The sequence below is a fragment of the Crotalus tigris genome, unplaced genomic scaffold (genome assembly GCF_016545835.1).
Source record: "Crotalus tigris isolate CLP2741 ecotype Arizona unplaced genomic scaffold, ASM1654583v1 scf7180000017666.27876245, whole genome shotgun sequence".
NCBI classification, from domain to species: Eukaryota; Metazoa; Chordata; class Lepidosauria; order Squamata; family Viperidae; genus Crotalus; species Crotalus tigris.
Genome location: NW_024096551.1, coordinates 6,462,218 through 6,489,434, shown reverse-complemented (window position 1 = coordinate 6,489,434; position 27,217 = coordinate 6,462,218). Strand labels below are relative to the sequence as shown.

Sequence of the window (27,217 nt, the reverse complement as noted above, 5' to 3'; positions counted from 1 at the left end):
AGCTTGCAGGAAAACATCATAGGCAACAATTGACAGAAAAGAATGAAATGAAATATTTTGCAGAACTTTAAATGTTCATTATATATAAATGCAAGACAACCATCCTTCGCCAAAGATATTGTAAGTAGGAAATAAAAAAAAAAAAAGTTTGATGGATTGAATTTCTGATTGGCAACTTAATGGCTACAAGATTTGTGCCTGAAGACATAACCTTTTCGCATTGCTATTCAATGAAATTCATTCAGCCCAGGAGAAAATCCTCAGCACTGCAAGAACACCATTGAAGCCCTGGGATTATAGCTTTAGCTAGTGGTACCTCAATAATCTTCTGTAATTGGATGCAGGTAAAGCATTTATGCGCGGTGTTTTGATAAAAATGAATAATTTTTATAAGCGAAATCAGATTCAGAAACGTAGAGAACTTGAAGATGAAATTAAACTAAAAGAAAGGGCTTTGATTCTAAATCCTTCTGATGAAAGTACTAAAGAATCTGTAAAGTTATTAAGGTCACAATTTAATATGTTGATAGCAGATCAAGCTGCAACCAATTTATTATTTATGAAACAAAATACATTTTGTAATGCTAATAAGCCGGGGAGATGGTTGGCTTATCAATTAAGAAAGAAACAGAGACAGAGAATAATAGAGAAAATAAATTATAAGGGTAAACTAGTTTCTCAGAAGGAATTAATTAAAAAATCTTTTTTGGATTATTATCAAAACCTATACAAATCTACTAATGTACAACTGTTAGATATAAATAAATATTTAGCTGAGGCAAGTTTTCCTAAACTGACTGAGGATCAGAAATATGAAATTAATGGTTTAATTACTAAGGAGGAAATCGCCTCAGCAATTCAACAATTGAAATTAGGGAAAGCACCGGGTACGGATGGGTTAACAGCTGTTTATTATAAAGCTTTAATGGAGGAGATGATTCAACCATTAAATGATCTTTTTAATGGTATCTTACAGGGTTTAGAGATTCCTCCTTCATGGCGTAGTGCTTTTATATCATTGATTCCAAAGGAGGATCAAGATCTTACTTTACCAAAAAACTATAGGCCTATATCTCTTTTAAACGTGGATTATAAGATATTTGTAAAAATTTTGGTAAATAGGCTTATGAGGGTGGTGCATCATCTTGTGCATAAAGATCAATCAGGGTTTATAACAGGAAGGTATATGAAAAACAATGTTAGACAAATTATTAATTTATTAGAATACTTAGATAAGAACAACCAAGTTCCTGCAGGGCTCATATTTTTAGATGCTGAAAAAGCATTTGACCAACTGAATTGGCATTTTATGCTAAGAGTAATGGAAGAAATGAATTTTGGTGAAAACATATTACAAGCCCTTAAGGTAATATATCAAAAACAAACAGCACAACTTATTGTTAATGGAGGTTTGTCGGAGGTTTTCACAATAGAGAAAGGTACTAGACAGGGGTGTCCTTTATCGCCATTGTTGTTTGTTTTAACATTGGAAATATTATTGATTAAAATTCGAGAGTCTCAGGAAATTAAAGGAATATATGTTAATAAAAAAGAATATAAGTTGAGAGCTTTTGCGGATGACTTGGTTGTTACTTTGTCGCAACCTGATTATTCTGTAGTAAACTTATTACAGTTGATTCACCATTATGGTTTGGTCTCGGGTTTTAAGATTAATGTAAATAAGACTAAAATTTTACCTAAAAATTTGTCGAGTCAGGAGAAGCAGATTTTGGTTAACTCGACGGGTTTTGAGATTGTTAATAAGGTAAAATATTTGGGGGTGATGCTGTCTGTTTCTAATGCAAAACTATTTAAAAATAATTATGAAAGGTTGTGGGTCGGGGTACAGAAAGACTTGAAGAATTGGGAAAAGCTGCAATTATCCCTCATGGGAAGAATTGCAGTGATAAAAATGAATATTCTACCCAAGTTTCTTTTTTTGTTTCAAATGTTACCAATTTTGAAAAATGAGATTAATTTAAATGAGTGGCAGAAGGGTCTCAATAAATTTATTTGGGCAGGGAAAAAACCAAGGGTTAAGTTCAAAATTATGCAAGACTTCCGTGAGAGGGGCGGACTCAAGGTACCAAATTTGAAATTATATTATGATGCGGTGGTTTTAACATTAATTAGTGACTGGGTAAATTTGACAAATTCTGATATACTTTATCTAGAGGGATGGGATTTACTTTATGGGTGGCATGCCTATTTAATATTTAATAAAAAAATAGATTGGGCTTTTAAATCTCATATTTTAAGAATTTCTTTACTTAGGATTTGGAGAAAATATTATAAAAGTGATTTTAAAGTACCATTATGGGCTATACCTTGGCATGCGATAGAAGGAATAAAAAGAGGGGTTAAAATGGATATGTTGTCTTATAGACAGTTACTTAAATGGGATGGACAAAACTGGCAATTAAAATCACGGGAAGAATTAGCACAAGAAAATTTTACTTATTCTTGGTTCCAATATAGGCAACTACTAGATAGATGTAAGATGGATTGTAAGGTGGGTTTTCTTAGAGAAGATGAAAATCTTATTAAGCAACTGAAGGATCAAAGACAAACCCACATTAAGAGAATTTATGGGGTTTTAGTTGAATTGGACTCAGAAACGGAACTAGTTAAAGATTGTATGATTAGATGGGCGCAGAACTTTGGTGAGCCAGTTTCATTGGACACCTGGGAAACTATTTGGGTGAGAAATGTCAAATTTACTCAAGCACAGCATCTAAGGGAGAATTTTTATAAAATGTTTTATAGATGGCACCTTGATCCACAAAAAATGTCTTACATGTACCCTGACGTGCAACCTAAATGTTGGAGAAGTGGTTATAAGGAGGCTTCCTATTATCATATTTGGTGGTCATGTAGAGAGATAAAAGCATTTTGGATCAAAATATGGTGGAATATCCAGAGAATTTTTAGAAGGAGGGTAAAATTTACTCCGCAATTATTTTTGTTAGGTATTGTTACAGATTGTGATACAAAGGAGGTTGTATTGATGTTAAACTTGATCACAGCCGCGAGGCTGTTAGTTGGACAATATTGGAAGAAGGAATCTTTGCCTACATTGCAGGAATGGTTTTTTAAAGTAGCTTATCTGGCGGAAATGGCAAAGATTTCGGCTTTCTTAAAGCAACAAACGCAAGAGAAGTTTTTTGCTATCTGGGACAAATGGATAAAATTTATACAATTTAGATTGGGTATACAAAAATATTATATAGCTTTTTCATAAGTTTTATTTTTATATATATTATAGATATCTTTTTTATATATATAAATTTAAAGTTTTTAATTTAATTTTTATTTTTATTTTTTTTTATTTTTTTATTATTTCTTAAGCCTATATTCTGCTCTGGGAAGCTCAGGGGGGGGGGAAGGGAGGGTTTTTGGGAGGGGTGTGGGGTGGGGGGTTTTTTTTATATGTATTGTTTAAAATTTTTTTTTTCTTTTGTATATGTTGTTTTTTGTTCTGTATTGTTCTTGTTTTTCTTGTAAAATTTATAAAACTTTTAATAAAAAAAAAAATAATAATAATAATCTTCTGTAATTGCACACTTCTGTAATTGTCCACATCACTGCTCCCCAACCTTCTAAAACCAACTGTCTTTATCATACAAATAAGTAATAAAATTCCTAAAAATATACTTTAAAATTTCTGAATCCATTGGAGATCCACCCACCCACCCACATCTAAAATTTGCATATGAAAAAAATATCATTAAATGTTGATGCATTCTGGATATCTATGCTTACTTCAGTGCTGCTTAGAAGTATGAATCTACTGGTAAGTTTCTTTTAGCTAATGATTTCGCTGATGTTGTTTTGACATGTCTCAAACCAGCCTCCTGGTCATTCCTTCTGAGGTGTCCCCAGCATTCTATACTAGCACTTTTTATTATTATTTTCAAATTAGTCTTGCCTCTTGGTGACTGCCAGGACAAGTCCCTGCAGTTTTCTTGGTATGATTTTAGAAGTGGTTTGCCATTGTCTTCTTCTTCATAAAACATGAGAATGATTGGCTCAAAGTTACTCAGTTGGCTTTGTGCCCAAGACAAGATTAAGATTAGAACTCAGTTTTGCTGTTTCTAGACTGGTACTTTAATCACTAAACCAAACTGGTTTTGGTGCCTTTACGACTGCTTTTTAAAGATATTGCTAATCGGAGCTGTAGTGTCTCCCCAAGTCCCCTTTCCAATAAACATAAATAATATGATTATCTATGAATAGGTTCATCCATAACTCTCAGAAATAATGTAATTTCTTTAGTTGTCACTTCATGCCTCATGTGAATCCAGCCATTACAGTTTATAAACTGTAAAAAGCATAGCTTATAATTCAGACTTTGGTTTATTCACTAAAGTAGGAGAGTCAAACTGCCGGCCCAAGAACTGGTTGCATCATACAGAGACTGCGGTCACCCCAGCTATGGCAATGCAAAAAATGTTGTGACATGTCACATGACGTGGCGAGTTTGACATCTATGTACTAAAGTATGGTTAAGAAATGGTAGGCAACCAGCCAAAAAGTAACAATCCAGCTGCCAGCATGCATGCACCTGCATTTGTCACCTTTTATATTAGGGTTGGGGTTTTTTTTGGGGGGGGGGGGTACTGTAACCATTGCTGATTTTTAGCTGCCTTCATTTGAATGGGCAAGTTTGTGCCAGAAAATGTAATAAGAAAATAGCACTGAGCAGTCCTAAAATTCCACAGACTGTTATCAGTTCAGCTAAGAACCTATTATCTAAGGATTACAGTAGAACAAGTAATGCATCATCAACATAATTTTCCTTTAAACAACAAATTTATTGAAGCTCACAAAATATTAAAAGTAATTTCACACCACCAAGCATATAAATATATGCCTACAGCAGGCTCAAAAATTTTATCTCTATATTTTCTCTTGTTGGAACATATTTTAATGGACTATTTTTTTTCTAAAACAGCAAACATTGATTTCTCAAATTCATTTCCCTTTTATTAATTATAGCTTTTAAGAAAGTGCTATGAAAAGCACATACATCCTATTAAGCCTTTCAAGAGCTTCTTGTCATTTTCAAATAAAGAGGAATTTTAAAAATGCTTCTGTTTTTAAAGTTTGCATATTCCCCTCAGTAAAATGTACAAAGTAAGGACAATACTTAATAATACTGCTTAAGTAGACCAGTACAACCTTATTCCTGATAATAGTTTAGCCTTATATGCAATTCTTTTGAAAAAGCTTCCCTTTTTAACACTAAATACTAGAACATAGAATAATAGAGTTGGAAGGAACCTTGGAGGTCTTCTAGTCCAATTCTCCTGATTGAGCAGGAGACTCTAGACCAGGGGTAGGCAACCTTGGCTCTTTTATGACTCGTGGACTTCAACTTCCAGAATTCCTGAGCCATTGAAGTCCACGAGTCATAAAAGAGCCAAGGTTGCCTACCCCGGCTCTATACCATTTCAGATAAATGGTTATCCAGTCTCTTTTTGAAAGCCTCTAGTGATGGAGCACACACAACTTCAAAGGTGAGCTGTTCCTTTGGTTGATTGCTCTCACTGTTAGGAAATTTCTCCTTAGTTCTAGGTCACTCCTCTTCTTGGTTAGTTTCCATCCATTGTTTCTTGTCTTTCTATGTAACAACAAATACTGATATCATTTTGCACTATGTTGATGACAACAAGTTGTTTGATTAGTGCAGGTATGTCAAACTGCCAGCCCATGGGCCAGATGTGTCATGCCGAAACCTCCCCCACCCCATTGCCGGCAATGGGGAAAAAGTCCCAATACGTCATGCGCCGTCGTGACTTTGACATGCCTGGATTAGTGCATCATATATATTTCTTGCTATTGTAAACTCATACAAAACTTACTTAGTTATTCTCAGATCCACTTAGCCAATTTCCTTTTTGATACCTAAGGTAAAAATCTATCCAACCCAAAATGATTTTAAGCTGAATCTGTAACAATAAATTAGCCAGTGTCTCTCCCCTTCTCTATATTTCTCTGGATTTCCTTGGATTCTTAATCTTGGATCTAACCAATTGGTTTGTCATACATTTTTTCAAACTTTGTAAAGATTTGTGAAAAAAATAAATTTCATTTAATGTTTTCTTAGGAAAGTATAATCATCTATCATCACTATCATTTACCTCTTATCTATCTGATTAGTTTTACCTCTACAAATAAGGCAAATCAGGAGCTTTCTGTATCTAGTGTCTGGATTTTTGCAAACCACATCAGATATACATCTCTGTTTGTGCATTTATAATCATGTTTCAACTTCTGTTCCTCCTTACGTATCAATTCACAGCATGATGGAAAAGAATTAGGAACACTACAGTATGTCTCCTTGCCAATTATTTCATAAATTGTTTTCAAAACAACAAGAAGGTGTTTACATTAACTATGTGGACATATGATTTGTCTGGGAATGTCATTATTATATGCTTTGGTTAGATGTCTTGGGATTTTAGAGTTAATTTTCCTTCACCTATACCATGTCATATTTCTTAAACCAATAAGATTTTCAGAAATGAAAGAATTCCTGAACTTAATTTGGATACTTGATCCGGAGGTTGACATTCAGAAATAAAATCTATGCAAAAGGATCCAAAGCTATGTTTCAAGTAGGAAGATAACCATGTTAGTCTATGGTAACAAAAATTTGGAAGGAGCCTGGCAGTTTTCATTTCTGTCTATCTTATGACTTAATGCATCTATACAGAAATAACCTTTGATTGACATGTAGGATAATGAGTAGTAGTGATGTTGTGAAATCATATTGGTAGAAAATAGCAACTGTTGAGAAGAAAAAAAAATGTAGTCAAGTTTCATGACAGCTTCATGTTTACAAAAATCTATACCAATTTTTGAAAGAATTAAGGCCAACCTGAAGGCAAGGTCCAGTAAGCTACAGTGCCCATATCCAGAGAGAGACCTGGATAAAACCATCTCAAAATCCAGTACAGAAATGAGGAGAGTGGAGTAGTTTCCATGTTCACTGAAAAGTCCATATGCCATCCACAAGCTCACCTTTGGCATTCTGTACCTGCAATGTATTAGCATATGCATTTTAGAGAAGATGTTAAGGAAATAGCATTTGCATGGAAAACATCCAAATACAGGAAATTGATAGCAAATGTCAAGTTTCTCAGAAAGAAATGTGGTGAACTTTCAGAGAGGCTCACAAATTTTATGTGACTTTGTTTAATCAATAAGCAACCAAAGAGGGCAAATCTGTTGTTAAGAAGATAAGAAAACACTACAAGAGCTTCACCGACAGCTGTTCCTTATCTGGCTGATATGGTCCTTAGGTTGGATGAGCTTAATTAAAAATAATGAAAACTACCTTTTTAAAGGTTAAAGTGTCTTTTTCCCATTTTCTTGTTTTTCATCTACTGAAATATTGGGGAGCCATAAGACACAAATACTCCACCAGACTTCACCTAACCAGCAGCAGGTTAGCACAATATAATGACTTGAAGGTCACAGACTAATTAAGGCAGGTGTTTTGCCATAGCTTTGAATAATCCAAAGTCTTTAGATAAAAGTATGAGCATTTTCCAATAAATATATTCCATAATAAATTTGTTAATGTTTGGTTTCCCTCTAAGGATCACCAATTTAAATATTTGAAGGCTGCAATACACATGTGATAATAAGTCCTACTAACGTATTAGGGATTACTTTTAAATAAAAATATTTATAGGTTTGTCATATGTGCCCAGACACAAGGACAGCAATGTACTGATCCATCTAATTAACTAAACCAAATAAGCCGTTATACAACAGGCTGTTTTAGAACAAAACAGACATGAATATATTGGGATCTAAATTAATTCCTCCATATTACATAAGTATTTAACCACCTCCATATTTGTGTGAAATATTTATCTGAGGTTGCCTGTGGCTTTCAGTGTCGGTAACTGAGGCAAAGTCCTAGAGCAGTGTTTCTCAACCTTGACAATTTTAAGGCATGTGGACTTCAATTCCCAGAATTCCACAGCCAGCATTGCTGGCTGTGGAATTCTGGGAGTTGAAGTCCACATACCTTAAAATTGTCAAGGTTGAGAAACACTGTCCTAGAGCTATTCCATTTAAAAAAAGGGGGGGAACTCTCTAGAACAGTTCTCTCCAACCTTTCTATCTTGGCAGACAGGAGGAAGCAGTGTTGATGACCCAGGGCACAGCACAGAGGCAGCATAGTCAGCTGGCAGTTCAAACCACCCCTTTATTGCTCCAAATGTTCCCATGTTCCTGTCAAGTCCAGAACAAGTAATGATACACACACACACACAAACACACCTCTGGCTGAAAGTAGTTTCAAAAGTTTTTTGGATTAGAACAGCAATTTACTCAAGGAAAAGTAGATAACAAAGAAAGGAACATACATCCAAATCTAACCAGTCAGTGGAAATACAAGCTTGCCTGAGTAGTTTCAGAAGAGAAGCCAAAATTCAGACTTAGGTTTGGAGCACCAAATCAAGGTTGTCAGCCAGTCCAATGGTCAGAGTTTCAGGATGTACAAGTTGTCAGAATCCAATTATATTTCATCTTTAATCATCAAATATAGAAAACCCCAATTCTGCCTTCTCTGGATTCTGCCATAAGAGGGAGAGAAGGGGGAGAACAAAGGGGCTTTATGGCCCTCACTTCCTTCAGTATACTTCTAAGGAATTGAATGTGTTTATTGCAACATCAAAGAGAGACTTTGAATGTAACTAGCATCAAAGAACCTTACCATGACAAAGAGAACTATTTACCTTTCATGTAGTTTATCTGAAGTCTCCATACAGACGGAAGAAAGGAGCAAAGGGGTGGGATTATGATGCCTGAAACTATCACTGGGAGGGGGGTGATTGGATGGGACTGCTGGGGAACCCCTTAAAACCTTGAATGGGAAGCTTGGACCCCAAGTCCTGTCTACCACGCCTGCAACCACTTCTTCTTAATAAAGGATTCCTGTTGGAAGAATTATTCCAAGAGTTCTGTCTTCTTAAGATGCAAAGTGGGGTGGGTCCTTACATTAGACAGGACTTGCAAAATTAATCCACCTGGAAGGGAGACCCTTGCTGGGGGATTTTTCAAAAATTTACCATGTCAGACAATGGAGCAAAAGAGGGGGAAAACTCCCTGGAAAGAGAGCCGCTGACCCAGTTGGAACCTTGCCAGATGTTGGGATCCGAGAGGTCAGATTCCTCAGGAGAAGAAGTGGTGGAGACACAGGACCACAAACCTCGCTGGTCAATGGGCGTTGGAAAGAAAAGTGAGTGGGCAAAGGAATCAAGAAAGGTGACCCTGAGACGGGGAACCAAGCAACCAGAATGGAAGCAGGAGAGGGAGAAATCCCTGCACGCAAGTGAAGAGGGAGGAAGCTGGGCACCGTACTCAGACTGGATCCTAGAGAAAGCTATTGACCTGATGAAGAGAACTCTCAGCTCCCTAGGAGAGGAGAATCCTGAGCCCTACGGCCGCCCCAGTTCCTGGAACCGCAAAGGAAGAAACACCGAGGGGGACGTGGAACCTGCAACCCTGGGGACAGCTACTGATCCAGTGGCCCCCACACCCTACCGGACCACAGATGGCAACCTGGATGGAAGACATTACCACCAACAACGGAGGCACCGATCCATTACAAGACGTCCACCATTGGAGGTGAAATTCAAAGGGGAGCCAACACACTTGGGGTTTTTCCTAACCCAAGTCCTCAGCTATATGGAGGAATACGGGCAGGAGATTCCCAGCGACAAAGCCCGCATCCGGATCGTGCAATCTGCCCTGGATGGACCGGCTGCAGATTGGGTGGTGAACTTGCATGACTCCAATGCCCCAGAACTCAGTAACTTCAACTGTTTCATGTCCTCTTTGAGAAGACGATTTGAAGACCCCCTGGCTGATCGCAAAGCCCGTGAAAGGATAAAAACGATGAGGCAAGGCAACCGCCCGGTGGCTGAATATACACAAGAATTCCGGGCCATTGCCAGCAAACTGAATTGGCCAGAAGACATCCTCCTTAGCCATTTCAAAGACGGACTAAACTAGGATCTATATGATGCTTGCCTGCCCCGAGGGGACCCACACCGACTTGAGGAATGGTACGTCTTGGCAGAGGAAGCAGAGATCGACATATTGAAGAGGCACCGCCGAGGAAAACAATGGAGCCGCCCCCCGCCTGAGCTGACACACGGACTGGTGAAATAATCGGCTATAGCCAAGAAGCAAATGGGGTGTTTCAAGTGAGGAAGAGAAGGGCATCGAGCTGTAGAATGCCGCTCAAAGGCCCCCCAGCACAACCCAGACAGATCCCCAATCAACAAATACGGAAAGTCTTCAGCTAAGCCAAAAGAAACGGCCATGAGAATGATGGAAATTGCAGAACCCCCCACTTCTGCTCACCAAGGGGAAAGAACTCCAGCCTACACCACAGGGCCGGTGAATGCCTCAGATGACAGCTCGGAGGGCGAAACCCTGGTAAGTGGATGCATCACACCCATCTTCAAAACAGTGACTATATTAATCCCCCCCATGCCCAAAGCTGTGAAGGTGAAAGCCTTAATAGACTCTGGCTGCACCCGCTGCCTCATTAGCCCAACACTAGTCGAGAATCTGGGCATCCCATCGAGGAGACTGGAACAACCAATCTCATTTGGCCAGTTAGATGGATCCATAGCGGGGGGGGGTGCCAGCTACCCTAGCCACTCTACCAATAACCTCTCCCTGGGCAAACATGAAGAGGACATAACGTTTGTGGTGACCCCAGGCATGGAATGCCCAATGACCCTAGGTGTGGAATGGTTAAAAAAATGGAACCCCTGGGTAAATTGGAGGACGACAGAAATCAAATTCCCGAAGGGGGACCCTATGGACTTAAAACCCCAAGGGAGGCTACCAGAATCAAGAATAGAAAAAGCATCCATAGGAGAGGAAAAAAGAGTAACAGAAATACCAGAGGAATATAGAGACCTTGCTGAAGTTTTCAGTGAGGAGAGGGCAAATGAGCTCCCCCCCCACCGACCCACAGACTGTACCATTGAATTCAAGCCTGGGGCAAAACTCCCGAAGCCCAGATTATACTCCATGAGCCCAAAGGAGAAGGAGGAAATGGAAAGATTTATAAAAAAAAACCTAGAGAGAGGTTTCATTGAGCCAGCCAAGCCTAAAGTGGCTGCCCCGGTCCTTTTAGAGAGAAGAAGGATGGCTCCTTACGTTTATGCGTGGATTATAGGGCCCTGAATACAATCAGTGAAAGCAACCTATACCCGCTGCCCCTCATGAAAGACATGCTGTCACACCTATCGAAAGGGAAAATTTTTTTCTAAACTAGACCTAAGGGAAGCTTACTATCGCGTGAGAATTAAGGAAGGGGACGAATGGAAGACTGCATTTAACTGCCCCATGGGGTGCTATCAATTCAAAGTCTTGCCATTTGGATTACAAGGGGGCCCTGCAGTCTTTATGCAATTAATCAATGACGTTCTAAGGGAGCACCTGTTTAAGGGGGTCCTTGTTTACTTGGACGACATTCTTATCTTTACTGAAACAAAAGAGGAACACGTCAACCTTGTCAGAGCGGTTTTAAAGAAGCTGCGAGCCGCCCACCTATATGCCAAACTCTCAAAATGCGAATTCCACCAGGAAAGGATAGACTACCTAGGCTATCGCATATCCCCACAGGGCATTGAAATGGACCCAGAGAAGGTCAAAGCAGTATTAGATTGGGCACCACCCCGAACAAGAAAGCAACTACAAAGTTTCCTGGGCTTTTGCAAACTTTTACCGCCAATTCATCCCCTCATTTGCCCAGATAGCCTTGCCCCTCACTAACTTACTAAAAACGAAGGGAGCATCCTCAGTAAAACCTAGCCAGCCACTAACATGGACAATGGAGTGCCAAGCAGCGTTTGAGAGACTAAAGAGACTTATTTGTGCCGAACCAATACTAAGGCACCCAGACATGGACAAGCCCTTTGTAATACAGGCAGATGCAAGTGATGTGGCAGTGGGGGCTGTGCTATTACAAGAAAATAATGATGCAGTATTGCAACCCTGTGCATATACATCCAAGAAACTCACAGAAACAGAACAGCGCTGGCCCGTATGGGAGAAGGAGGCTTATGGGATACGTTGGGTATTACTCACGTGGCGACAGTTCCTGGAAGGCAACAAAATCCCCTTCCAGGTGTGGACCGATCACAAAAATTTAGAAGCCCTGAAAACGTCCAGGAAACTCAATCCCAAACAAGCCCACTGGTCTCAGCATTTTCACCAGTTCCAGTTTAAGCTCAAACATTTACCAGGGAGAAAGAACTTCCTGGCAGATGCTCTATCTCGCATGCCCCAATACAACAGCGCACGAACCACAGACTCTAGGCCACTAATGGCAGAGTCACAACTGGCAGCACCAGTAACCACAAGAACCCAAGCCAAAATAAAACCACAACTCGACAGCCAAACTGGAATTGAATTCAGAAAAAGTTTGGAAACAGATGAATGGTTCCAGAAAAACAAAAATGTGTGCACAATGAGAGACGGGTTGCCTTGGGTAGGGGAAAAGTTATATATACCAACAACTCAAAGAGTCACTTTCATGCACCTTTGCCATGACACAAAATCAGTAGGGCATTTTGGATTTGTAAAAACTTTACATTTAATTAAACGGCAATTTTGAAATGAAAAAGGACATTGAAAGTTATATAGCCAGTTGTCCAAAATGTGCCATGGCAAAGAGGTTGCAAGAGAAATTGCCAGGACTATTGCAAACAGTGGCAAGTCCCTCAGCCCCCTGGAGAGAAATAGCCATGGATTTTATAGTGGAATTGCCAGAAAGCAATGGGAATACTGTGGTCTGGACGGTCACGGACTTGTTTTCCAAACAGGTGCACTTTATCCCTTGCCAAAAGATTCCCACTGCAAAAGCCTTAGCAAAACTTTTCATCCAACACATTTACAGATTGCATGGGGCACCCCAACGCATCATCTCTGACAGGGGGGTGCAATTTACGTCTGCATTTTGGAAGGAATTTTTATCCCTCTTAGGAACCACTCAGGGACTGACATCTAGCCACCACCCTCAAGGAAATGGGGGGGCTGAAAAAATGAACTCCGTACTTAAGCAATATTTAAGATGTTTTCTTAGTTTCCAGCAGACCGAGTGGGCGGACTTACTCCCTTTTGCAGAAGTTGCCTACAATAATGCAGTCCACTCCAGCACAGGTTACACTCCTTTTCAAATAGCCACCGGTCAAAGTTTCAACCCCATGCCAGAATTAACCCCAAACGAACCAACGATCCCTTCGCTGAAAGAATGGATGGAGAAACTACAAAACACCTGGCCAATAGTCAGAAAAGCACTAGATGAAGCTAGGCAGGCATACAAAACACAAGCCGATAAAAAAAGGGTTGAGCCTACACCATTCATTATAGGAGAAATGGTGTACTTATCTACAAAATACCTAAAGTCCCTACAGCCCTGTAAAAAACTTGGACCAAAATATATAGGACCTTTTCCAATTAAAAGAATCATAAATCCAGTAACAGTAGAATTAGAATTACCCAAAAATCTCAGGCAAATACACCCAATTTTTCATTGCAGCTTGCTGAAAAGAGAGCATCAGTCACCTCTACGGCCAAAAATCCCCCCACCACCACCTCCAGTCATGGTAGAGGGTGAACAACACTTCGAAATAAAAGAAATCCTTGATTCTAGGAGATATCATGGAGCAACTCAGTACCTAGTTGCCTGGAAACACCTCCCTCCCTCACAAAACGAGTGGGTCCATAAACGTCATGTCAGAGCCCCGAAGCTATTGAAAAAGTTTCACACAGAGTATCCTAACAAGCCTGACTAAGTTTATACCTGTTTTGTTTTCTTTCAGGTGGATCTCTCTTATTTTTAAGAGGGGCCGGATGTCAGAATCCAGTTATATTTCATCTTTAATCCCAATTCTGCCTTCTCTGGATTCTGCCATAAGAGGGAGAGAAGGGGGAGAACAAAGGGGCTTTGTTGCTAGCATCAAAGAACCTTACCATGACAAAGAGAACTATTTACCTTTCATGTAGTTTATCTGAAGTCTCCATACAGACGGAAGAAAGGAGCAAAGGGGTGGGATTATGATGCCTGAAACTATCACTGGGAGGGGGGGGTGATTGGGTGGGACTGCTGGGGAACCCCTTAAAACCTTGAATGGGAAGCTTGGACCCCAAGTCCTGTCTACCACGCCTGCAACCACTTCTTCTTAATAAAGGATTCCTGTTGGAAGAATTATTCCAAGAGTTCTGTCTTCTTAAGATGCAAAGTGGGGTGGGTCCTTACACAAGTAGAAATAACACAGGACAAGAGATCAGAGAGTTGTTTCCAACGTTGCCAACGGCACACAAACCTCCAATAATTCAGCATTGTTCCTGACAAATGCCCCTTCCCACAGCATCTCCTTAAGTCTTAGTCCCCAGGTATATCTTTGTAGAGGGGCAGGCCTCTCCTCCTGAGTAGTCGGGCTTGCCTGCATAGTTGCCTCCTTCTCTCCATTCTCCGTGCTCTAGGATCAGGAGGGGGTGGCCCTTGCTCATCACCTAAGCTCTATCTCTCATGCTCATCCTGCCCCTGTTCCTCCCTGCCTTCAACCATCCCAATCCTGAAAGACCCTGGCCTGCCTTGGCCTGCTCCTACCCCTCTATCTCTGTCAGTTTCAGTTCCAGCTCATCTTCCTCAGCAGATTCAGGCTCCGATGGGGGCACGACACAGTGGCGGCAGCAGCGAGGGGGAGAGGAGATGGTTTCATGCACGTGCACCACGCTCACCCACCACTTCCGTGACTCAGTTCCGAATGGACTATGGCCTGACTTTGGGCCACGGACCAGGGGGCTGGGGACCCATGTTCTAGACACTTGATCTTTGTGGCTATTTTGAGTTGCACCTCCTGTAAACACACTGGCTAAGGATCATAAAAAGTGATAAAAGTGGATATGGCCACATGTCCTTTAGAAGGAAAAGAAAAATTTAATATCCAGAAGGTGAGAAGGGAAATGGCAGAGGATGATTGAAAAGCAGAGCATTTATTAGTCTTGCCAGAAAGGATCAGTGAATCTGCCATATCATATGCACACTGCAGATGCAGATTTTTGAGAAGGCCTGCTTTGAAGAAAAATATTGTTCGTCTAATACAAAAAAGACTGGAAGGTAATTTTTTTAAATGGGAGAAAAATCCACAAACTCATGATTTCTGTACTTATTTCATCAAACTCCAAATCCATGCAGTATTTCCAGGAGGCAGCATCCAACATATTGTTTAAAAATGGAGAATAAGAAAAGATTTTATTCAGCACTTATAACACAATTGTTTTCTGAAGTGATCAAAGAGTAGCTATTGAATGTGATTGAAAACTGATTATGGGATTACTCCAAATCATATGCTGAATTCCAAATTGTAGGGCAATTCTTGGCACAGAAATATCTTCCTAGTTGAGGACCTATCTAATCAAGTTTAGTTTTGGTACAACTTGATTGCATATAACATTATATATAAATCGTAGAATAAGAGTGCAAGCTCATTTCCATCCTTCATTTTTTTTGAGAAATTATTTCCCTTCCCCTAATTAATCATACCTTCACATCATATGCCTTAACACAAACCAGAGTTAACACAAAGAGAACTTTCCTCATAAATAAGAGATTGAAACTGCAGTTTTTAGTATATATAAAAATGTGGGTTGTATATCCAGCTTCAGGTTTCATCATACATAGACACATATTTCTCAGGAGATTTTTAATTTTCAAGAGTTAACAGTGAAGCAAAGGAATGCAAACAATGCAAAGACTTTCCTGTTTAGTTTTACAACCAGTGTGCACGAAAATCCTCCAACTTCGATCCAAGTTTTAAAGAACCAGGCCAAGGTTGTCATCCACTCCAAAGGTCGGGGGTTCATGTATAGAATCCATACCCAGGAGTAACACATGAACCAGAAGTCAGATGGCAAGCATTTTTTCTAGCAAAGAGAACATGTTCAGAGCTGTTTCATATATAAGGCTGCAGCCAGCTGTCACTAATTAGAAGGTTTACTCCTTTGCTTGTCAAGGAGCCTCATAGACCTTCATTGTTCTGCTCTCCTCTTTATTCATTTTGTACAGGTACTGTGGAGTCTTTATGTCATCCTCATTTGATTTTTTCAGCTGCTCAGGTGGTACCTCTGTTTGATCAGTCTTTATATATATATTTTTTTTTTTCATCAACATATGTTAATTTTTCCAATCAACAAGTTGTCTGGAGTTTGGTATGCTAATACATGTTCAATTCCTAATCCTTCATTCTTTCCTCTAGCCAAAAATAAAATAAGTTCCAAATTTGATAGTAGTCTGTATCTTCTTTATCTTTCAACCTCATAGTTAATCTGTCCATCTCTGCACATTCCAATATTTTCCTGATTACTTCTTCCTCTGATGGCAGTCTTTCATTCTTCCAGTATTGTGCAAAAATTATTCTTGCTGCTTTAGTAATGTGTAAGATTAAATATAATTTCTGCTTATTAGTCTTTTCAGGCATAATACCTAGTAAAAAAAGTTCAGGTTTAAAATCCACTTGTTCACCCAATATTTTTTCTAACCACATATGTATCTTTCTCCAATAGGCCTTTGCCTTACCACATGTCCACCAAATGTGATAATATGTGTCTATGTTATGTTTACATTTCCAACATCTATCTGACATATTTTTAAACATTTTTGCTAATATTGCTGGCGGTAGGTGCCATCTATAAAACATTTTATACAGATTTTCTTTGTATGAAGTTGACATTGTTAATTTATAGTTTCTCTCCCATAACATTTGCCATTTTTCTAATTCTATATTATAGCCAAAAAATTTTGCCCATCTTGTCACTGTTTCTTTCACTTGTTCACTTTCCATATCCAAAATTAACAAAAAATTATACATTTTCTTGATTAATTTCTCATCTGAGGTTAACAAAATCTTATCAAACACAGTTTGATCCTTGTAAAATCCATACATTTTTACATCTTTTTCATATCTACTTTGTATCTGTAAATGTGCCCACCAGGACAAGTTAATTCTCTGATTTTCCAATTCTTGTTTAGATTTTAATTTCCCATCAATATCTAGAATATCTTTATATGTCCATATTTTTTCAAAGTCTACCAAGTTCAGATGTATAAATGCTTCCATCGTTGATAACCACCCTGGAATTTTTAAATATATTTTAGCTTTAATTTTTTCCCATACTGTTGACAAGGCATTTCTTATAAAATGATTTTGAAAGTACTTATGGACTCTGTTTTTCCCGTACCATAAGAAAGCATGCCACCCCAATTGTAAATCATGTCCCTCTAAATACAATAACCTTTTATTTCTAAGTGTTATCCACTCTTTCACCCATGTTAACACAGATGCTTGGTAATACAATGTCCATTCCGGCAACCCAAAACCTCCATTTTCCTTAGCATCTTGTAATGTTTTCATCTTAATTCTAGCTTTTTCCCCCTGCCAAATAAAGTTCAAAACCAATGAATTTAAATCTTGAAAGAATTTTCTCTCAAGTTTTATCGGAATTGTTTGAAATAGAAATAAAATCTTCGGCAACACATTCATTTTTACTGTAGCAATTCTTCCTAATATTGACAGCTGCAGATTTTTCCATCTTTCCAAGTCTAGCTTTATTTGCTTCAATAATTTTGTATAATTGTCTTCTTTTATCGATGAACACTTAGCTGAAAGATGAATACCTAAATATTTAACTTTTTTCACTATTTGTACCTCTATTTTCTCTAGTATTTGCCTTTTTTGTTTATCTGTGAGGTTCTTTACTATTACTTTGGTTTTTTCTTTATTTATTTTTAGTCCTGCCATTTCTCCATATTCTTCTATCTTTCCCCATAGTTTTGGAATCATCTCTAAAGGTTCTTCCAAGATAAACACTAAATCATCAGCAAATGCTTGTAACTTATATGTTTCATCTTTTATTTTCAATCCTTTAATTTCTGTGTCCTATCTTATCTTCTATTTAGTACTTCCAAAGTAAAGATCAGTAATAATGGAGATAGTGGACACCCTTGTCTTGTACCTTTTCTTATCTCAAAGCTGTCAGTATCATCTCCATTCACTATCACTTTTGCTGTCTGGTTGCTATATATTGTTTTTATCATATTTGTAAAATTCTTTCCAAAATCCATTATTTGTAATAGTTGAACCATAAATTGCCAGGAAACATTATCAAACACTTTTGGGGTGTCTAAAAACACTAATGCTAATTGTTTCCCTGGATGTAATTCATAATATTGTAATACGTCCATTATCACCCTTAAATTGTTTTTCATTTGTCTCTTCAGTAAAAAGCCGTTTTGATCTGGATGTATAAATTCAACTAAGTATTTTTTCAGTCTCTCTGCCATTATTGAAGTAAAAAATTTGTAATCCACATTGAGTAATGAAATCAGTCTATAGTTCTTAATATATGTCAAGTCTGAATCTTCTTTTGATATCAAAGTAATATTTGCTTCTAGCCATGTATTTGGAAGTTTGGCCTCTAACAATAATCCATTACAAACATCTTTCAGTGGTTCGCTGAATCTTGTAGATTTTTATAAAGTTCCGCCGGTAGCCCATCTGGGCCTGATGTTTTCCCATTCTTTTGTGTTTGATCAGTCTTGTAGGATTCCTGGCTTTGTCCTTCTTGAGACTGGCATTTCACAATCTATTGGAACAGCTTCAGCATCAGATTCAGACTCAGAATCTGAGTCCCGAACCTGGGCCATGACAGTTATGAGTAATTAACAGTACTGATGCAAATACAATCGAATGTCACGATTAGAATATTAAAGGAAGAAATTGCACAGTAGAAGATCATGGAAAGAACACAAAACCTTATAAGTAATTCAAAATCTTATAATACTTATTAAGAGATTGGCAGCTATAGAAGAATTAAAACTAATATCAAACCTGCACATTCTGTTGATGTCACCAGAAAGGACACTGTGGTTCTTAACCTTTTCAAAGAAATGAGCAGTAGTTCTCTGTCCATAAAAAGTTGTTTAATCCTGGTTTAAACCCTTATATGACCCCAACCACTAGATATTCTGAAATTCTATTTTTGGAATTTGAACTGACCTAAACAGGTAATTCTATATTATCTTTAATTCTGAAATAAAGAATAATAGCAATAGCACTTAAACTTATATGCCACTTCATAGTGCTTTATAGTACTATAGGTCAACATATTGTCCCCAACAATCTGTGTTCTCATTTTACTGACATCGGAAGATGGAAGGCTGAGTCAACGTTGTGCCAATGAGAATTGAACTGCTGGCATTCGTCAGAATTAGCCTGCAATACTGCATTCTAACCACTGCAGCACTGCGCCAACCCCTAGAAAGCTTGACAACAGACAAAGCCATTTCCATCCATTGTCCTTCACCATATTTACCTGAAATTGGTAGAATGGCATGGCTGAGACAGAATCAATCAAAGTCTTTTTACAGAGCTACATATGTTAGGAATCAACAGCATTAAGTCTCTCAAATGCATTAGCAAAATATGTGGTGAAGCTTATACCACTTTAAAAATAATACATTCAGAGATGGTTTCATGATATATTACGTAATACAATATATTAGTGCAATATTAAGTTTGACTCCTGATAATTATGTGGACATATCCATGTTGATTTCTTGGCAATAATGCAAGTTATTTGCAATTGACATTTTTAAGGATTTTTTTTAAACTTGCCAATCTTCAATTTAGCTTTCTATCTAACCCTAACCCTAACCAAACCTCACCCACTCAAGGTGTTTTTTTTTTTTAAATAGCCAAAGTTCACTAAATGCCTTCCATTTTCTCCAATAATAATTCATTACATTCAGACAAAATTGAACTAAAATACAATGATGTTGAACTGTAGCTTGGCTCAAGCTACATCCACAGATAAGCCAAGGAAACAATATGTAAAGATTGCAGTAAAAGTGGCATTTAGGCAACATTAGGTTAAACTTTTCAGAGACTGAATGAGCACATATGCATTCTTGCACTTTATACTCTTCATACACAAGGTGGTCTTGTCAGCGTCACTTTCAAAAATTAAAGCCTCAGTTCTAAACATGAGGCTATAATGAAAATCTGCTTGAATTAATCACATTTGGATCATCATCACAGTATTTGGAATAAAGGTCATTATCAGCCAAAATAATTTTGTTAAATATTTAATTAAGACTAGTGGGCATATCCTAATATTATTACAGGCTTGTAATAACCTCTCTTTCTCTCTGTGTGTATCTATTTTGTTCTGATGCTTTGAAGTATAAAGCATAATTGTGATTTGGTTGCAATATAGCTCAACATCAAACTCAACAATTTGAAGAGCTCTTTGTGAAACATAAGAACTTACTCCAGGGGCTCCCTGAAAGCTAACATTTATGTACTTAAAGCATTTGAATCCCGTTCTTTCACCAGAAAGACTCCAGAACAGCCTACAGATCAATAATGGCAGTCTCTGTCCTCTGGTTTGAAGTCTAAAACAGAACAGCATAAAGCAAAGAAAAGCAAAGGGGAGGAGGGAGGATAGGAAAGAGTGAAATCAGAAAATACAGGCATATTTCTATAGTGTACAAGCTCTACCTTTCAACTCATTTTTGTTGATGATCCAGGCTGATCTCCCTGACTGTCAAATAACTCTAATGTGGCCAGATGTTTTAATGTCATAATGTCTTGGAGGCATTATGATCTTCATAAGAGATTATTCTAGAGTGATACATGCTTGAAATCATATTGTCTCATGAGTATAATATATTAAAATGATTGAATTACAGTTTGTCACAGATCACTAGATTCCTTCACCCACCTGTCTAATATTTTTTTTAACCCAGGAGTCTGTGCAAAAATATGGTGTACTGTATACAGTATTGCCAGCCTGAAAAAAAAAATAGGTTTTTTTCCCATTCAATTTGCTAGCAGTTAAATGCCACTTCAGTCATTGCTTCTTGGTGGTTATTCGGCCTAATTGCTTCAGTAAAATGTGGTAATGCAAATATATGAGCTAAACATTGTTTAAAGTTTCAAGTATTAAATATCAAGTATTATCCATGTAGCAGAGCCAGTTTAGTGTAGTAGTTAAGCACCAGCCTAGAAAATGTGAGACCATGAATTCCAGTATTTTCTGAGGCATAAAGCCCATTGGGTGACCTTGGACCAATCACTTTCTTGGCCCTAGGAAGGAAGGAGGCAATAACATACCATTTAAAAAAAAAATGCCAGTGAAATTGCAGGGACTAGTCCAGGCAGTTGCCAGGAATCAAAAACTGATTTGAAGATACAAAAATACCTTAAATTATAGACATGAGAACCCCCCAAAAAAAGTAATGAACATAAACTCCTTTGAATCTCAAACTTGAGCAGTCTAATAGTTGCAAAAGAAATCAGTCTTATGAATTCTTGGATTTAGAAGCTAATATCTTGAAGCTTATGATTTGGGACTAGGATTTGCTCTTTCATTGGTACTATATCAGGTAATTGACTAATATTGGTATTTGCTCATTTGTTATTCTTTAGCAATAGCACTTAGACTTATGTGAGACTCCATAGTGCTTTACAACATGCTCTGAATGGTTTACGTCAGCATATCCCCCCCCCCCCGACAATTTGAGTCATCATTTTACCCACCTCACAATGATGGAAGGCTGAGTAAACCTCAAGCCCTGTCTGTTTGCCTGAGTACTGCATTCTAAACACTGTGCCACCAGGTGGGAAAGCAAATGTTTTACCTACTAAGACACAGGGGAAAACTGATATTCATTTGGGATTACTAAAGTCTCTTTTTTCATGCCATAAAAAACACTGCCTTCGCTCCCCCATGCAACTTTAAATAATAGCCAAATGTCTTTATCAGGACAAAGAAAAAATTGAAGGGTATGCCAGCTAAGAAACATCAAGTCCTAAAGTACAGTGTAGTAAGGAAGCAGTGAAAAGTAAAAACAAAAAGAAAAAACAGATGGAATTTTAGAGCACTCCAGTCAATACTGAGTAGGCAGAATTGTATCCAAGGAGTTGAATTGTTGAACACCCAACTCATTAAATGTTGTCATGATATTATTGCCAACCAGGTGACACTATATAAGAATTATGCTTCCTTGGATCCTGGAATATAATTTTATTGGAAAAGAGGTAGGAAGGTAATCAAGATCCATTTGCTATATTAATGATGGAGACTAGGCAAAGAGTAGATCTGATTATTTGCCCAGATTTACTGCCTGGAATTCACCCAGTACCCTCACTTGTATTGCTTTTCTTCCTTGCAGAGCTTAAAATTCTGGTAAATAAAGTTTTTAAGCTACCTGTTATTTGGTCTCCTACATTTTTATATCTGTTGAGCAACAAATTAGATACAGAAACCAGTATTCAGTATTGTTGTATAGCTACAGCTATCATATTTTTTTCAACAATGCATATATTCCTAACACTAAGTCAAGCATTTTGAAAAGCACATACATATTGAAGTTTGTGGCTTCTTGATTTCGTTCTTAAAACATCTTTTCCGTATAAATCTTGACCCATGTTCAATCTAGAACGCTTAAAAGCTCCTATTATCATCTTAATTTACTCTTGAAAGAGAGATAAATGAGATGACAGTTACATAAAGGAATATCATTATTAGTCTGTTCATCACATTCTAAAAGTATACAATATTCCAATATCACAATATTGCACTATATTTTATCCAGAATATTTTGCCATTTTTTCCCCAGTATTAGTAGTACTATAGCAAATATTTGGTCTCATAAAAAACAAGAGGGGAAAAGTGCAATTTTGAAGTGTCTCAGCTTCTAAAACCAATGTTTTAATGTGCAACACTCATTAAACCTTGAGGGAGTCCAGTTCTTCAATCCAAATTGAAATATAGGTTGTTGATAATGTTTCAGGGACTTTGGGTCTCCTTGAAAAAGACATGGATTTAGAATTGTGTAGGTTAAACAGAGATTAAGCTTTAAAACTAATTTATGATTGGAAAGAAATGGGGCTGTGAAGTAGGGAATTTTGAGAATATGATTTTGGAATTTTCAGAAATCCAGGAAAGATCTTTTTTAATTAGTATGTCTTTAGCTATGTTTCTTATAAAATGGGCAGGAGAGATACTGCAATATTATCTACAGGGAAGAAAAACATTTTGTAACATGAATAAATATATTATGTATAATATATTATCTTGTGTACCATAACAAGGGGTGTTTTGTATATATTTTATCTCAAAGCTTTCAATTGCAGGTAAAATCTTTTACCAGACAAGTTTGAATCATGGTGAATTAGTGGGCATATCTGTTATTTTCTTGGTAACGATATGGTAATGATGTTACCTTCACTGATCTTTTTTTTTAAATGGAATTTTCTGATGATCATCCATCAAAGAGATAACTATATGTAATCTTTTTTCAAAGCATTCTTGAAGCATGGAGACAACTATATCCTATATAAAGTTTTGCTTATACCACCATAATGTACATGGTTGAAAGCAACGTGACTGCACGCATATGCACATCCAAGAATCCTACTATGAAGGCTGTCAAAGCAGCTGAATCAATCCTTCAAGGAATTTCCCTTTCAATGCTTCAAGGAAAAGTTTTTCTCCTATTATAGAGGATTAGTGTTTATTTTTGTTGTTGTGTGCTTATACACTTGAGTGATAATATTTTGTTATAGACACTCCAAGAAACTGATGGTTGAAGTAAGATTACAAGTAAGAACTTTTAAGATTGTACCTCATTCTCTTAATCATTGCACTTTAGAAAGTGTTTTTCATTTAGTCTGAATGAATCATGTCAGATGGTTTTTCAATATACCGGATGAAATTTTATCCTTCAAAGTGATTAAAAATAGCTTAATTCTATTACTTTGATCTACTTCTCACTATGTATTCATTAATTTCATGTTTACTTTACAGATCCTCTCTCTATTGGCTAAATCGCATCCAGTCCTTCCTTTACTGCAATGAAAATGGCCTGCTGGGCAGCTTTTCTGAAGAGACTCATTCATGTACGTGCCCGAATGACCAGCTTGCTTGCCTTGGCTCCCTACCGTGTAGTGTGGGGGAAGGTTCTGCTTGCCTGACCTGTGCGCCCGACAATCGTACCCGCTGTGGGACCTGCAATACTGGATACATGCTGAGCCAAGGGCTTTGCAAGCCTGAAGTGGCAGATTCCACAGAACATTACATTGGGTTTGAGACTGACCTCCAGGATTTGGAGATGAAGTATTTATTGCAGAAAGCGGACCGCCGGATTGAGGTCCATGCCATCTTCATCAGCAATGACATGCGTCTCAATAGCTGGTTTGACCCATCCTGGCGCAAACGGATGCTTCTCACCCTAAAGAGCAACAAGTATAAATCTAGCCTGGTCCATATGATATTGGGAATCTCTCTTCAAATTTGCCTCACGAAGAACAGCACCTTGGAGCCTGTCCTGGCTGTTTACATCAACCCCTTTGGAGGCAGCCACTCTGAGAGTTGGTTTATGCCTGTCAATGAAAACAATTTTCCAGACTGGGAGCGGACTAAACTGGACTTACCACTTCAGTGTTATAACTGGACGCTGACTCTAGGCAACAAGTGGAAGACGTTTTTTGAAACAGTCCACATCTACTTGAGGAGTCGTATAAAATCAAATGGTCCCAATGGCAATGATAGCATCTATTATGAACCCCTGGAGTTTATTGATCCCTCCCGAAACCTGGGCTATATGAAAATCAACAGCATCCAAGTGTTTGGCTACAGCATGCACTTTGACCCGGAAGCAATCCGAGATTTGATTTTGCAACTGGACTACCCCTACACTCAGGGATCCCAGGACAGTGCACTCTTACAGCTACTAGAGATACGGGACCGTGTAAATAAACTTTCTCCTCCTGGTCAGCGTCGTCTAGATCTTTTCTCATGCCTACTGCGTCATAGACTCAAACTTTCTACCAGTGAAGTGATGAGGATTCAATCGGCTTTGCAGACCTTCAATGCCAAATTGCCAAACACAGTGGATTACGACACAACCAAATTATGTAGTTAACCATAAGTGTGAAGCACAACAGAAAACAAACAAATCATGGAGGCGTTTTTACAGTGCTTTTGTGGAACAGTTTATGTCTGGAAGAGTAAATTTAAATTGTCTTTTCAATATCTGTCTTATATCAGTCAATAACGTTGGATGGCAATTTACACCCATGAACTTGCTGACAAATGAATATATTATATCTGCAATTTTTTTTGGCTTTGTTTTATGAATGAAAATAAATACTGACACCTGTCTAGAAGACATTCTACTTTTTACAATAAATTTCATTTGTAATTTTATATGTTCCGTGGCAATGCTTTTGTGCATTACATCCTCTAGAGGGAACATAAAAGGATACCAATAAAATTTTGTAGCTGAACAGTTATTAAAAAGAAATGCTGTGGGATTCATTTTTTTCCTTTCCAGAAATGAATAACATCTTTGATACTATAATGTGTGACCAGAAAGTTGTGTAGAGGAGACAGAGGAATATCCATCAAAACCAAACTTAAAAGCAACTTAATATAAGATTATTCTGTAACTCTTGAGTCATAAATCTGAGTGTTCCTGTCAAAGCAAAATGTCATTTCTTATTGATGATTTACTTGTACCTAAACTTCCTGACATGGAAGCATCATGCTTTTTCAGGATGTTGTACTCTACCATACAAACAGTAAATCTCTAGTGGCCACATTTTCTGTTTTAGACAAGATAGAGTTCTGCAAACCATGTAGTATGGTTTAAAAGAAAAGTGAATACAGGAAATGTGTCCAATCCCAGGGGTCTCAGACAAGAACATCAAGCCAATGTGTAAGAGGCACTTATATCAACAACCATATACAAATGCCATGTTGCACCCGAAGTGCAACTGTCTGTCTGTCTGTCTGTCTATCTATCCATCCATCCATCTGACATTCAGCATAGATATAGATGATGTATATATATGATATATATATAGGTCTTTGGTTGTTCGGGTTTTCTCCCGCGTAAAATTGGAAGTGTCTTGGCGACGTTTCGACGAAGTCCCATTCGTCATCTTCAGGCTGGTGTTTTCAGCTTCGTGCTTTGAGCAGCAATGTGTGGTCTAACCTTGAAGTCCTTTGTGCTAGAGGAAGATTTCGATGTCTTATCTGTTTATGATGGGTTGCCCCAACAAGGAAGCCTAAGAACAAGGTTAGACCACACATTGCTGCTCAAAGCACGAAGCTGAAAACACCAGCCTGAAGATGACCAATGGGACTTTGTCGAAATGTCGCCAAGACACTTCCAATTTTACGCGGGAGAAAACCCGAACAACCAAAGACCTACATACAAATACCCGCGAAAACCTCAGAAAACATTATATATATATATGACATACATATATATATATGTATGTCATATATATATATATATGACATACATATATATGACATACATATATCACACACACATACATACATATATATATATATATATATATATATATATATATATATATATATATATCTTTTTCACTTTAAAACTCCCACAAAACACCGAAAAATGCTTTTCTCATAGATTTCAACCGTATGCTGTGTTGCTGTTTGATCCCATTATTATATATGGATCTTTAACCAGGAGAAGCTCTTTCTTTCTGTTAAAAAAGGCTTTCAGGCAATTTGTAATTGACATTTCAGATTCAAGCTCTACTTGAAAATATGACTCAAACCTGATAAATTGTGCTCATTCAAGAAATTGCATGTAGAAGCCCTTTTCAGATCTCCCAGTTGAATGTAGGGTGGTTAGTGGCTAAGCAAAGGAAACTAAACATTTAGAAATACCTCCTTTGTGTGACCTGAACTTCAACACTCTTCTTAAACACACTTTCATTAGACTTTATTTTCCCCTTTCCCTTTCACATTAAACTAATGTTTTAGGTTCAGGTTACAAATGATATAAAATGGAAGAGAAAGAAAGAAAGAAAGAAAGAAAGAAAGAAAGAAAGAAAGAAAGAAAGAAAGAAAGAAAGAAAGAAAGAAAGAAAGAAAGAGAGAGGGAGGGAGGGAGGGAGGGAGGGAGGGAGGGAGGGAGGGAGGGAGGGAGGGAAGAAATAGGCTTCACTTTTACTTCCTCCTTTCCATGCTAAGTTCATGTCTAAAGTAGGTTCTTCAAGTGGTTGTTCATTTTTATTGTTTAACAGCCATGTGTGAGGTACCAATCTTTGTTAGTTCC

The 27,217-nt window shown here is 37.8% G+C and overlaps 1 protein-coding gene across 1 annotated transcript in view; it reads left to right on the top strand.

The window, feature by feature from the left end:
• BRINP3 (BMP/retinoic acid inducible neural specific 3) overlaps positions 1 to 25,416 on the top strand; it is a 177,355-nt gene extending 151,939 nt beyond the window's left edge. Inside the window, exon 8 of the mRNA XM_039336065.1 lies at positions 23,923 to 25,416. Within this exon, the coding sequence (XP_039191999.1) occupies positions 23,923 to 25,039 (1,117 nt within the window). The 3' untranslated portion in view covers positions 25,040 to 25,416. The remainder of the gene's footprint in view (positions 1 to 23,922) is intronic.
• Positions 25,417 to 27,217: the final 1,801 nt, after the last annotated feature.